The sequence below is a fragment of the Centruroides vittatus genome, unplaced genomic scaffold, assembly GCF_030686945.1.
Source record: "Centruroides vittatus isolate TY-2023 unplaced genomic scaffold, ASM3068694v2 contig_919, whole genome shotgun sequence".
In the NCBI taxonomy this organism is placed as follows: Eukaryota; Metazoa; Arthropoda; class Arachnida; order Scorpiones; family Buthidae; genus Centruroides; species Centruroides vittatus.
This window is the reverse complement of record NW_027122606.1, coordinates 142,773-157,235: the sequence shown is the minus strand read 5'-3', so window position 1 is coordinate 157,235 and position 14,463 is coordinate 142,773. Positions and strand designations below refer to the sequence as shown.

General features: G+C 38.7%; 1 protein-coding gene across 1 annotated transcript in view; it reads left to right on the top strand.

Annotated features, from left to right (window-relative positions):
- The window catches only part of LOC136984445 (dynein axonemal heavy chain 7-like), a 204,871-nt gene that overhangs the window by 62,541 nt on the left and 127,867 nt on the right, over positions 1-14,463 (top strand). Inside the window, 2 exon segments of the mRNA XM_067281432.1 lie at positions 1,759-1,878; positions 9,670-9,779. Coding sequence (XP_067137533.1) covers positions 1,759-1,878; positions 9,670-9,779 — 230 coding nt within the window.

The window sequence follows — 14,463 nt, the reverse complement described above, 5'->3', positions numbered from 1 at the left end:
TGCCACCTTGCATAAAGATTGTGGTGTTCGGATAATTTTTCTGTTTCAGTGCTGACAGTTATGTATGACAATGTTTTTTGTAGCATAATTCCATATTTAGTGACATTAATAGAACATGTCATTGGCCCAGTTACAAAAATTTCATCAAAAAATAAGGATTAATGCTGTGAAACTACACTACACGATTATCTTTGAGTGCAATGGAATTTATTGGTGAATATGTTTTTTTGGTGGATTATTTTTAGACCAAATATGACAGTTGTGCGTGTTCACATTACTGTACAAATAAAAATGAGCCTCACTGTTTTTCAGAATTTGTCAGAGCACCATCAATCATCATCCAATCTACAAATGTCATGGCTAACATTTTCTGCTTGTTGTTATCACCAGAAACCAATTCTTGGCTGTGGGATATCTTATGCAGATAAAAACGAAAGTGCCTTTACAAAACTTTTCACACTTTTGTGTCTGATATATCTAATTTCCATGAAACTGTGCCATGAAACTTTTATATTTTATGCTCCACTACTACAGTAATAATGTCTTTTTTCAGATATTGCAATCCCATTCTGGTTTCACAGCAAAAGTTTCACTTTTCCCAAAATGCAAAATCATTTTTATAAGATTTTCAATAGTCAGAAGACCCTTCATAAATGTTTTAAGTTTCAAAGATTCTTAAGTGCTGAGCTGGAAGTACTATTTCATTGATAGAAGAGTTTAACGAGTAATGCATGATCAGGCAAACTGAGCATCGTGACTGTTCACCCAAATTAAAATTATTATAATAAGAATTTGGAGATGTAATTTTTGCATTTAATAACCAATTAAAATTTATCATCAAAATTTTTGTTTTTAAAGACTTAAATGTTTAAACTTTGTTCTAAAAACTTTCATTTTGCTTTCATATATATCAGACACGGGCAAATGCGGCTCTTTTTGAGTTACATGCGGCTTTTGCTAAAAGTGTTAATTTCTGCTTTTTATTATTATTTTTACAATTTTATTTCCACAATTTTGTGAATATGTGTAATTATATATATGTAATATTTAGTAATTTATTTCCAAGTTCTCAACCTGGATGGGGGACACCCTATCTTTCCCTGCCTTACTATACTATCTGCCACGACAGTACAGAACTGTGGCTCCCATGCATTTTGCAAAACCTACATTTTAGCTCCCACTGAACTCTTGCTTGCCCACCTCTGATATATACCATAGATTCTGCTTACTGTAATCATGGATATTGTTGTTATCCATTTAATGTTAACAAATTAACAGTTTCCAAAAACAGTTAAAAACAAGAAACTTTGCTTTTTGTAACCAGAGTTTGGTTATTGTTATCATTATTTTTAGATAAATAGGCATTTTTAAACTCTTTATGTTGTTAATATGTGGCTGATAATATAATTATTCAGTTATTGTTATCAGTCTTATTGAGTGCTTTAAATGTTAAACATTAACCATTTTAACTATTTGCTTGCAATATAACAGTTTAAATTCTTACTTCAGTTATACATAAATTCTTAAGTTATGCATTTTTTAATTATTTTTAATGCCAGAGTGAATAAAATGAGAATTTTTACTATTTGTAGCCCTATTTTCACTTATCCACTTAATTCATCATCAATTATTGCTATCAGTTATTGATAACTAAGCAAGTCCCAAAATGATTATAATAAACAGAGTCTAATTTATTTTTATATTAAACGATTACTCTGTATTATAGAATATTTAATCAATTATTCAATTTAATTTCAGTTATTAAGATCCCTTTTGGATGTAAATCTACCAAAATTTCTCTCTCATGATATACCACTTTTTCAAGACATTATTTCTGATCTTTTTCCTGATACAGAAGCTCATCAAAGTGATTATACTGTAAGTAAAAAATTAATAACTTATTATTTTCATTACTCTATCATAAATTATATTTATTTTGTGGTCTGAAGACCACGTGTTCTGTTGCCTAACCAGCTTGTAACCAACCCCTTGGGTGGTTCACGGTGTAAAGGAGGGACAGGCCCTCATAGCGTAAAAGCTTCCTGTTGTAAAAGTTAATGGGAGGAGGGGAGATATGTGGTCCAAAGATCACGTGTTCTATTGCGTGATCCTTGGGTAGGCCGCAGCATAAAGGAAAGGATGGGGCGTGTTTTCGATGACAACAAAAAAAAAACCCGGAGGAAGAGAGGGAGATCGCGCATGCTCAATGGAAGAAGGGGGACTTTTTTGGAAGAAAGAAAGAGAGAGAGGACGTGTAGATGATAGAGTCGCAAGATTGATTTTTTTTGTGTGTTGTTTCTTTTGTTTTAGTGTCTGTTATAGCGAAGGGACAGAGTAGTGATTGAAAGGACTAAAATAAACTTTAAGTTCCTTGCATTGGAGTCATAGAGTGTGTGATTTATTTCTTTGAAGTTTCTTTTTGTTTTGTTCCTACATGGGGAATACTCTAAAGATCGAGTACTTCCCCACAATTTATTTATTTTTACAAACAATATCTAAACATTTAAATCATTATTTTTAATTAATTGTTACTAATACTAAATATTCATTAAAATATTTAAAAAAATCATAAAATAAATTTTTGAGTAATTATATTTAAATTTATTATTAAAAATTATAACGTTAAATTATAAATTATTTACAGGAACCAACCTATCAAGTTTAATATGTTTTATGACTGAACAATGAGATATACAAATATTACTTAAATATCATTTAGATCAGCATTTGGAGTCATTTATATGTCGTAAAGTCAAAAATAAACCAAACTTTTGATGTTACCTAGGAACAACTATAATTGTGAACATTGATGCATTTGAACATTTACATAAATATATCAGTATTTGTTTGGCACATTGTAAATACCTGTATTCAGATGCATGTAGAATGCAAAACATCAAAATATTGGAGTATGTGGGTGTATTTTGAAATGACAGATCTCAAGCAACAAATCAACATTAAATTCTACATCAAACTTGGTATTACCATTACCATAACATTTAATTTGCTTAAAGAAACTTATGATAATGATACTGTTTTATGTACACAATAGTATAAATAGTATAAGTGTTTTAAAGAAGGCCATGAATCAACAGAGGATCATTTGATTCCCATCAGTTTAGTTCAACTTCTAAAAGAAATAAAGAAATTATTTTTCGAATTTTTAAAAGAGACGAAAGGAGAATATAGGGGATCTGATTGACATTTTGGGAATTTTGCAAGGCTCTGTAATTACCATTCTTCACAATGATTTAAAAGTGCTTTACATCTGTTCTTGCATTGTTCAGAGGAAGCAAGCATTGAATATATTGTAATTTAAATGGTTTCAAGTTGATTCGAATGATACTTGCATAAGATTTTGTCTACTTTTCATTCAAAGCACTGAAAAAGTAAATAAATTCAGTCAATAAGTTTAGGCCACTCTGTACGAAAGATAAAACAAAAAGGAGAGACATTTTATAAATCAAAAACATAATTATTAGTTTCTAAATTATATGACCAATTACACGTGCACGAATTTGGCGAAACAACAGTAATTTATTCAAACAGTACAATAACCGCGAGATGCTTCCTAACCCTCAAGTTTACACGATACACTACTTAAAAATAACGAAATTTAAAATACTCTATATACATATATACATACACATTTTCCTTCTATACAATAATTGCATATATTAGCCTTCGACGAATCACGGTATTATGTTAAGAAAATGCAACACGATCTCGAGTTCCAAGCGTTCCTTTTCTTTACGTTAATTCACAAAACTAATAGTTCTTTCCGATACCTGAACGTAATTTACGTCACCAGAAGTACGTCCCTCGTTGATACTTCTCAATTACACTACGATGGAAACGGATTGTGCTTCCCGACTGAAAGTGGTCGCCCTTTCTAGACTCCTGTTCTCCCGGTCTAACTCCGACGTCCTTGCTGACCCTTCCTCGGCAACCTTCCTCGACGAATCCAAAAGCAGCCAAAAAGTGTCCTCAATCGTGAGAGTCCCTCAATTTATATTTCCCGCTCTCCGGAAGTCCGCTTCACTTATTGTCCCACTCTGGACCAATCAGAAAGCTTCTCACGTATCCTAAGGTGACATCATAAGAAAATTCCACGCGACACGGTACAAACCAAGAAAACCCGATACATACAAAAAGGAAACCGAGAAAATAATTAATAATAATAATAATAACAATAATACATAGTTGCGTAGCACTACATATCTCCCCCCCCAAGCGACTCACTTCCCGTAGTGCAAACTACGGAAATCAATTTTGCGTTCACGTAGGTTATAAGGTTTCTTACGCACCTCAAGGTCAGTGCACTTCTGCACACCACTTGTGTCAACACCTTGCGTGTTAGTGACCACCCCACGTCTCCTCACCAACCGATCATCCAGGACTTCATCATCATCCTCCAGTACAATTCCTCTATCCTCCCTCTTTTTTTTCTTATTACAAATCGGATAGCCATAGCAAGGTTTTAGGCGATCGACATGGACAGTCTCCTGATCCTTCATATTGCAACCCTCCACACGATACGTAGTTGGGTTTATCACCTTGGTGATCCGAAAGGGTCCTTTATAATTATAAGAAAACTTATTCCCTTTAACACCTTTCTTTCTCACCCAAACCCTCTGCCCTTCCGAAAAACTTACTAATGTTCTCCCTTTGCTTCGATAATCCCTTCCTTTCTTGTTGTAATTTCGCGCATGGATACTCGCATTTTCCCGTAATGCACGGAGTTTCGTGACCAGGAATGCCCTACGCTCATCGGTAGACATATCATCAGGCAGGTATTCGATATTAGGGGTACGGGGATCAACACCATACAAGAGGAAGGCAGGTGACTCATTTATGGCAGTGTGGTGCGAATTGTTATAGGCAAAACATGCAGAAGGTATCATTTCATCCCATTCGACTCTCCCATCGTCAGAGGATTTAGTTATCATTTCGACTAACGATCTGTTCACCCGTTCGCACGTGCCATTCGCACAAGGTCGATAAGCGGTAGTAATGTTCCTCCTAATTCCTAACCACTTGCAACAGTCCGAGAATAAAGATGATAGAAAGTTGGTACCTCTATCGGAAATAATTACTTCTGGGGCACCGTACCTACAAACGATTTCATTAAATATTGTATTACTCACAGACCATGCAGTTTGGTCCTTCAAAGGGTGTGCTTCGACGAAACGAGTGAAAATATCTACTATTACAAGGATGAATCGGTTACCGCTGCTCGATGTGCGGATAGGTCCTACTATATCCACAGCAATCTTTTGGAAAGGTGCCTCAGCCGTCTCGTTTTCTTGGAAAGGAGCCTTTCCTTTGTGTACATTATGCCTCTGGCACCTTTCACACGTCTTAATGACACCTTCGACCTTCTCCCTCAAATTCCGAATATAATAGTGTTTCTCAATGTTAATTATAGTTTTTCGCACGCCCCAATGCCCCGACAGATTGTTTTCGTGAACAGCCTTAATCACTTCCCTAGCAAGATCCTCCCCTACGCATAATTGGCTAACATACTTGTCACGGGACTTCAAGAGGCTTCTTCTATACAGGCATTCGCTTATTACTACATACTGGTGCATATAGCTCCCAATATTTCTATTCCCGGGGCTTCTCAGTAAATCCCTTTTTATGGGGCCAAAAGTTTCATCGCGATCCTGTGATAAACCAATCTCGTATCTATTAGGGATTACAGCCCTTGTAGATTCAACATCGAAGTGATGAACCCCGTTAACGTTCCTCGAAAGGAAGTCCGCTACTTTATTGTCAACGCCTTTCACATGTTGGACTTCTATATGGTAGTCCATAATCTCCATTATCCAACGAGTCAGACGCTTGCTCCCATTTTGAATGTTGCTAAGGAACACAAGGGGTTTATGGTCAGAGAGTATTATCGTTTTTTGGCCTAGAATTAAAAATTTGAAGTGTCTTAAGGCTAAAACAATTGCTAGACATTCTTTCTCAATTGTGGAATAATTGATTTCTGCCCCTTGAAATCTCCTACTAAAATAGCCTATCGGAGCCAGTCCCTTTTCGTGCCGTTGTTCGAGCACCGCAGCTGCCGCGTTGTCAGATGCGTCAGTGTGCAAATAGAATGGTCTATCAAAATCCGGGTGAGCTAGAATTGGTGGGCTTGCTATTGCCTCTTTTAACTTTTCAAAACCTCTCTGACATTCTGGGCTCCATAAAAATCTCTTCCCTTTCTTGGTGAGTTCTGTTAATGGAGCAGCGATATCGGAAAACGACGGGATAAAATTCCGAAAAAATCCAACCACACCGAGAAAACTGCGGACCTCTTTTACACTACGAGGTGTTTCCACTTTCTTGATCGACTCAACATTGTTGGGATCAGGTCGCACACCCTCGCTATTAATAATATGTCCTAAATATCTCACCTCCTTTGCTAATATTTGGCATTTACTCGGATTTAATTTTAGGCCCTCATCCCTTAATGTACTAATTACTCGATCGACAAGCTCAAGATGATCCTCCAAACTTTGTGAAAATAATACAATATCATCTTGAAACACAAAGCAGCTATTTCCGACAAATTTTGCTAAGATCTTCGTCATAATGTATTGGAAAAACCTCCCACTATTCTTCCCACCCTGAGGCATCCTACAAAGTTGGTATTTTCCCCATGGTGTGGAGAACGCAAATATGTGTCTTACCTTGGGATCTAGAGGAATCTGGAAATACCCTGCTTTTAAGTCCAATACCGAGAAATATCTGTTCCCATTAAGTTGGGATAAGATGTCGTCTATTCGAGCCATCGGGAATATTTGGGGTTCTGTTATATCATTAATTTTTCGCAGGTCCAAAGTGATACGAATCTCACCAGAGCTTTTAGGAACAACATGTATAGGAGAGTTCCACTCCGATGAGCTCTCCTCACATATACCTGCTTTTATCAGCTCACTAACTTGCTTCTTAAGGCCAGGTAAGTAACTGTACGGAATTCGGTACTGTCTAACGTTGACCGGACGTTCCGACGTCAGGCTAACAGAGTGCATATGTCTGCTAGTGCCAGATAACTCGGCAATTTCGCTAGCAATAGCGTCCGGATACTTTCTCAAAATATTTATTATTTTCCTCTTAACCGGTTCATCTAGGTGATCCAATCTCCACACCTCTCTTTCTACCTCTGCCACCCCTACCTCACTATTTATATTAATACAAAATCTCCCTTCACGACCTTGCTTATCTGCCTTAACCACTGATTCGATCCCCACCAACAGCCCAGGGTGCTGGCAAATAATGTCCATCCCGATGATCATCTCGTAACCTGCCCTTTCAGGAAACCCAACACTTGGTGTTGTCGTGCATACCTTTTTCCCATCGTGGAAACAGCACTCGATTGCTACGGCCTCATCACTGTTTATGAGTGCTCCCGACATCCCACTAATACATGAATTGTTTGGGACCACCCAATTCCTATTTTCACGCCTGATATATTCAGTCAATTCATTCTTAATTACGGTCCTTTCTGCACCTGTATCTACTAGACCAGCAATTTCACGTCCTAGGATTACACCTCTTACAATCGGTAACCCCCGGTCTGACAAGTGGATCTTTCTGGTCAGTTCTAATTTAACTAACCGGTCATTCGCCTGACCTTTCAAATGACCTCTGACTAGTTTAAACCTCTTCTCTTGTTGCATTTTCTCGAAATATGGCCTATTTCACCACACGTGTAACAACGGCGCTCTTTTCCCCACCTCTCGCGGTTATTGTTCCCCTTCATGTGCTCGAGTAAAGATGCCATGGACTCGGTCAAACTCCTTATTTGAGTCTCCAACTCCTCTACACGCTTACCCAATTGTACTTCCCTTCTCTCCAACCCCCTTTCATGCTCAACATTTGCGCATACCTCACTTATCCCACCTCGTTTGTTGCAGGCCGATTCGATTTCCTCTTCTTCTTCGGCCTTTACTATCGCCTCATCCAAGGTGTCCGGCCGCCTCTGCATCACCTGCCTCCTAATCTCCGCTAGTAGTCCTTTTATAAAGCATTCCTTAACAGCATTGTCGCGAAGCGTCGCTAAATTAGAATTGCGCGTCACCGCTCGTGAAAACAACGACTTAATCCTAATCCCGTATTCGCAAACCCTCTCCCCTCTTCTCTGGGAGATCTTTAATACCTGATCAAACGGGTCCTGTTCTTTTTCTTTACGACCAAAGCACTTTATAAGAGCCCTCCTTATTTCATCATAGCTCATGACGCCCTGGTCCCTTAAATCGAAAAATAAAGACAAGGGCTCACCTTTTAGGCGGGCTTGAACTACGGTGACCTTCACAGTCTCATCCCAGCTTGCCAACGACGCGACGTTCTCGACGGTTTGGAAAAACCTACTCACATCTAAAATATCTCCGGGCAGGTTCGAAAAACATGGGATCATGCCCATAAATCCCGTTACAATAGGCACATTGCCCAATTCCCCTGCCCCTGAAGATCCGCTGGTAATTTGTTCATCCATAGTTTACCGAAACCTTTTGGTTTTACAATAATATAATTTACAATTCCAATGGCTATAATTACAGATATAAGCGGCAGTAGGATGAGGGGTTAATACAAGATGCACGTTTGGTCGGTCCTTTTACAACAAACAACCCGATCAATATCCTGTCGCGGACGCCAATGTTGGTTATCCGATGGATCTAAGTCCACGGATGTAATAAGGATGTATGTTAAGGACTCAAGTAATGACCAATTACACGTGCACGAATTTGGCGAAACAACAGTAATTTATTCTAACAGTACAATAACCGCGAGATGCTTCCTAACCCTCAAGTTTACACGATACACGACTTAAAACTAACGAAATTTACAATACTCTATATACATATATACATACACATTTTCCTTCTATACAATAATTGCATATATTAGCCTTCGACGAATCACGGTATTATGTTAAGTAAATGCAACACGATCTCGAGTTCCAAGCGTTCCTTTTCTTTACGTTAATTCACAAAACTAATAGTTCTTTCCGATACCTGAACGTAATTTACGTCACCAGAAGTACGTCCCTCGTTGATACTTCTCAATTACACTACGATGGAAACGGATTGTGCTTCCCGACTGAAAGTGGTCGCCCTTTCTAGACTCCTGTTCTCCCGGTCTAACTCCGACGTCCTTGCTGACCCTTCCTCGGCAACCTTCCTCGACGAATCCAAAAGCAGCCAAAAAGTGTCCTCAATCGTGAGAGTCCCTCAATTTATATTTCCCGCTCTCCGGAAGTCCGCTTCACTTATTGTCCCACTCTGGACCAATCAGAAAGCTTCTCACGTATCCTAAGGTGACATCATAAGAAAATTCCACGCGACACGGTACAAACCAAGAAAACCCGATACATACAAAAAGGAAACCGAGAAAATAATTAATAATAATAATAATAACAATAATACATAGTTGCGTAGCAATAAGTTTAGGCCACTCTGTACGAAAGATAAAACAAAAAGGAGAGACATTTTATAAATCAAAAACATAATTATTAGTTTCTAAATTATATTGTGTTTAGAAAGTTAGTAGTTTTTTTTTAATTCAATAGATTTATAAAAATTGTTTCATAATTAGGATTATTAATAATAATCAGCTATTAAATCGTTGCTTGATATTATTTTAAAATAATAATAATAAAATTATATTTCTATTATTTAGGAGTTTATTGCTGCTGCAAGAAAAGTTTGTACTAATTTAAATTTACAGCCTGTTGATAATTTTCTTAAAAAACTTATTCAAACATATGAAATGATGGCAGTTAGGCATGGGTAAGCAATATATATTTATCAAATAATGAATAACATATTTATTTATTAAAAGTTTTTGAAATTTCTTGTTTATAAATATTTTTTACTTAAGTTTTTAATATAATACCGTATATTGTGATAAAATATACAGTCAAACCTGTTTTTATGCGGGGATAGGGACCGCATTAAAAAAAACGCATTAAAAAAAATCTCACAAAACTTTACGAATGGCTGTAAATAATAGTTTTCGCGACACAATTAAAAAATATTTTTTTTATGCGGTCAACAGGGACTGCATAAAAAAAGTCTCACATAGAAAATAACTCAAAACCGTACGAAATAGAATTTATTGACAACAGATGTCAGCACTTGACTGCATCGTCTGGTCTATCGTCTGTTTTACATATTTTTGTCCAGGTGGTGTTTTGTTGACTTAAAAAGTAAATTATTTCATTTTTCGCATATTCATGCAATAATATTACTATAATAAGTGCATTTATGCTATAATAAGTTTGTGGATGTACGCCATATTTTTGTACATATGTATTTTAGATTTAATTAGTTTTAATAATTTTCTCTCTTTCTTAACCCTTCTTTCTAACTTCCTTTGTTCATTGTTCTGGCTTTTGGGAACAGGGGCTTCCCACTCCCCACCCACCAGGGGGCCGTGTGGAACAAAGAGTTCGAGTGGAGGACGAGTCAAATCTGGGTCACGAAGGGTCACTTTTTCCCCGGCCGGACACGAAGAAGCACGGACGAAAACGGCGAGCTCGTGAGACGGAATTCTACGAGGGCCGAATGGAGAGCCGTGAGGTGAGGATCTGGATTTTCGAATCAGAGACACCGAAAAGAAATTATAGTAGAAGATATTTAAAACAATGACGAACCCAGAGACACGCAGAATAGAACACCAGCCAGCATCGAGTTCAGCGAGAACAAGGGTACCCCACTATCCTATCAATTCTTCTCATTTCCTTATCTCTATACTTTTCTATCCCTAGGTTTAAGTTAGTTAAGGATCGCGCGGGTTTCATTAGTATTGTCGGGCAAGTAGTTTCCAAGAAGGTAAGCTACTTGGGTTATTGTTACTAACGGACAGTAAGAGAAATTGGACCGAGGGAATCCAAAAGAACTCATCTGTATATATTGTTTATCGCGAAATTAAATTTGTTTTAATTGAATTCACGTGTCTGTGTATTCCTATCGCGCTTCACACATCACATTGGCGTCCGCGACAGGATTCCCTCCTCGTTGATCCAATTCTCTGTATTGCTGTACTGATTATCAGCCATCGTTGAAAGTTATATGGAGGACAAAGGTACCCCCAGTATGAGTTTAGTGGCAGAAAGCCACAGTGAGAACCCCCCACTCGTGGTTACTGGATTCTTAGGGATGATCCCCACTTTCTCGAATTCTCCTAACGATACGGTAAATATAAATCAACTATTTAGAACCATTGATAATGTGGCTAAGTTAGCCCAATGGGGGGACGAGGTTAAGGTGGCTGCGTTGCAAGCTAAACTAAAGGGTGAACCATTAAACACTTTCTTTTGTTTATTGGAGCAAACGCCTGCACCAACGTTTAAGGAAATTGAGCAAGACCTAATTAAATGTTTCCAGAAGCACGAAGGGAGAGGAAGGGGCTTACTCGATCAATTATTAAATTTGAGGCAAGGAGGAAAGGAATTAGTCAGTGAATATATCATTAGGACTAGAACCATAATGTCTAGGGCTATCCGGAGTAACCCAAATATCGCGACATTCAGAGACGAGATTATCAAGGAGAGGTTCATCAGGGGATTAGACATAAGTATCAGAAGTCACGTGTGTCGCAGGGAACCTGCTACCTTAGAGAAAGCCTTTGAATGCGCTGAAAGGGAGGAAGAGCTAGAAAGGGAATGTAGTAATCCTAGAGACCTCAAAACGGTCTGTCATAACTTCCAGAGCAAAGTGGGTGCTGAATGTACAAGTCCTGAAGTAAGCTCTAATAATACTCTAAAGGATGAGGATCGATTGGCTAATTTAGAAAAAGGGTTGAAGACCCTGTTCGAAATAGTTTCCAAGATGGCCGAAAACCCGACCCAGACTACTAAGTCGCCTAATATTAACGGCAGACTTTGTTTCATTTGCAATAGCCCAAATCACTTGGCTCGGAAATGCCCCAAAAGAAATAGTTCGGAATTGAAACCAGCCCGGGAACCCGATCAGGGTCAGTGTCGCGTTCCCATCCTCACATTTAAACTGACCGAATTTTCACCTTCGGAGAGGGGACTCCCGTTAATAAGTGGCAGGGTAGCAGGGATAGAGATTAAGTTCTTAATTGACTCTGGTGCAGAAAGGTCTTTAGTTGATATAGCGCTGACTCGAAACGCGAAAATGGCTAAGTCTTTCCAAATTTCAAGAAGGGGTGAGATCACCCATATCAGAGGTATCAACGGCACGATCTCCACATGTAAGGAAGTCCTAAAGGGATCCATAAGCTACAAGGATGAGATAATACCCGCTTCCCTTTGTTGTATGGAATTCCCGGATAGGCTAGAATACCAAGGGATCTTGGGGATGGATGTTATCAATTCAATCCCGTCATTGATAATTGATGGATGTACATTCATAAATCGTGAAGCTAGAGTGTTGAACCATAGTCCTCGCCCATCGATCATGTATTTCGATTGCTTAAGTAGTACTCCGATTGACACCGCCATAACCCCAGGAACTACAAAAGCTAATGACGAAAATCAGGTGACTCGCGTCCTCGATAAGTATCCCGGTTTGTTTTCGGAGGGGGTCGAAGATTTGAAAAGCACCGATCTTTTTATGCATAGTCCCAGTTTCCACCATAGAGTAGTGGAATCACAAATGGAAGACGATTTTTTTAAAAAAATGAAACTAGGTCTTGCGAAGGCTCAAAGGAACATGCATCAGGGTCTTGCCGGAAAGGGTGTCCAGCCAGAATTCCAGTTGGAAGGAGGTGTGTTAGTCCACGTTAAACCAGGAAGATATGGACTATATAACTGGAAGCGGATATGTGTAGGTCAGAAAATGGGTGAGGAGGTTGTTAGAGCGTTCCATGAGTCTGGCCTTGGGGGGCACTTGGGCATAGAGAAGACTTGTAATACCGTTGGCAGGCATTACTACATACGGGGTCTACAATCGATAGTCCGATCGGTAGTGAGGGTGTGTAGGACATGTCAGCGGTGCAATACAAAAAGGAAAGGGCGTAACTTTAGTGCTGGTGAGAGAGTGTGGCTGTTACGCAAGCACCAGGGTAGGAAGTTCGGGAAATTTTCCCCTAAGTATTCGGGCCCTTACCGTATTACGAGAATTTTTGGTCCAGTAACCGCAGAGTTGGGTGGTAGTGATGGGAGAAAAAATTGTATTGTGCATTTCAATCGTCTGAAACCATATTATTCATATGCTGTATATAAGGGTCAAAACCATTACCGACCCAACAACAATGATTCCCCGAATATAACCGATGATGATGGAGGTGATGAGATTGCATTACAGTACAGGAGACAGCCGATGACATCTATCAGGCGACAAGAAGACGATGCATCACCAGAGAATCCCCTTGAATCGGATGACGGGCATCAAGCTGTTCCCGCAAGCGAGGGTCGATACCACCTTCGAAAAAGGAGAGTAGATTACTACAAACTCCATCATGGACTTTGAGCCTTTCCGATGGGGCGTATATGGCTGTACGCCATATTTTTGTACATATGTATTTTAGATTTAATTAGTTTTAATAATTTTCTCTCTTTCTTGACCCTTCTTTCTAACTTCCTTTGTTCATTGTTCTGGCTTTTGGGAACGGGGGCTTCCCACTCCCCACCCACCAGGGGGCCGTGTGGAACAAAGAGTTTGAGTGGAGGACGAGTCAAATCTGGGTCACGAAGAGTCACTTTTTCCCCAGCTGGACACGAAGAAGCACAGACGAAAACGGCGAGCTCGTGAGACGGAATTCTACGAGGGCTGAATGGAGAGCCGTGAGGTGAGGATCTGGATTTTCGAATCAGAGACACCGAAAAGAAATTATAGTAGAAGATATTTAAAACATTGACGAACCCAGAGACACGCAGAATAGAGCACCAGCCAGCATCGAGTTCAGCGAGAACAAGGGTACCCCACTATCCTATCAATTCTTCTCATTTCCTTATCTCTATACTTTTCTATCCCTAGGTTTAAGTTAGTTAAGGATCGCGCGGGTTTCATTAGTATTGTCGGGCAAGTAGTTTCCAAGAAGGTAAGCTACTTGGGTTATTGTTACTAACGGACAGTAAGAGAAATTGGACCGAGGGAATCCAAAAGAACTCATCTGTATATATTGTTTATCGCGAAATTAAATTTGTTTTAATTGAATTCACGTGTCTGTGTATTCCTATCGCGCTTCACACATCACAAGTTTATTTAGCTATAATAAGTCAACGTAAGACATGACGAATCGCACGAGACTAGTCGCCAACTATACCGCACAAATTAAAAATTTGCATTAAAAAAATTGCACAAATAAAAATCGCACATGAAAAGAGCGCATAAAAACAGGTTTGACTGTATATTAAACAGTGGGGAGAAGATAACAATCATAAATAATTCAAACATATTTCTTTCTGATACATAGATAAAAAAATTCAAACAAATATGAATCAAAAACTGTACATTGTGGCCGTTGGCCATATTAATATATATATATTTTTGTTAATTATTA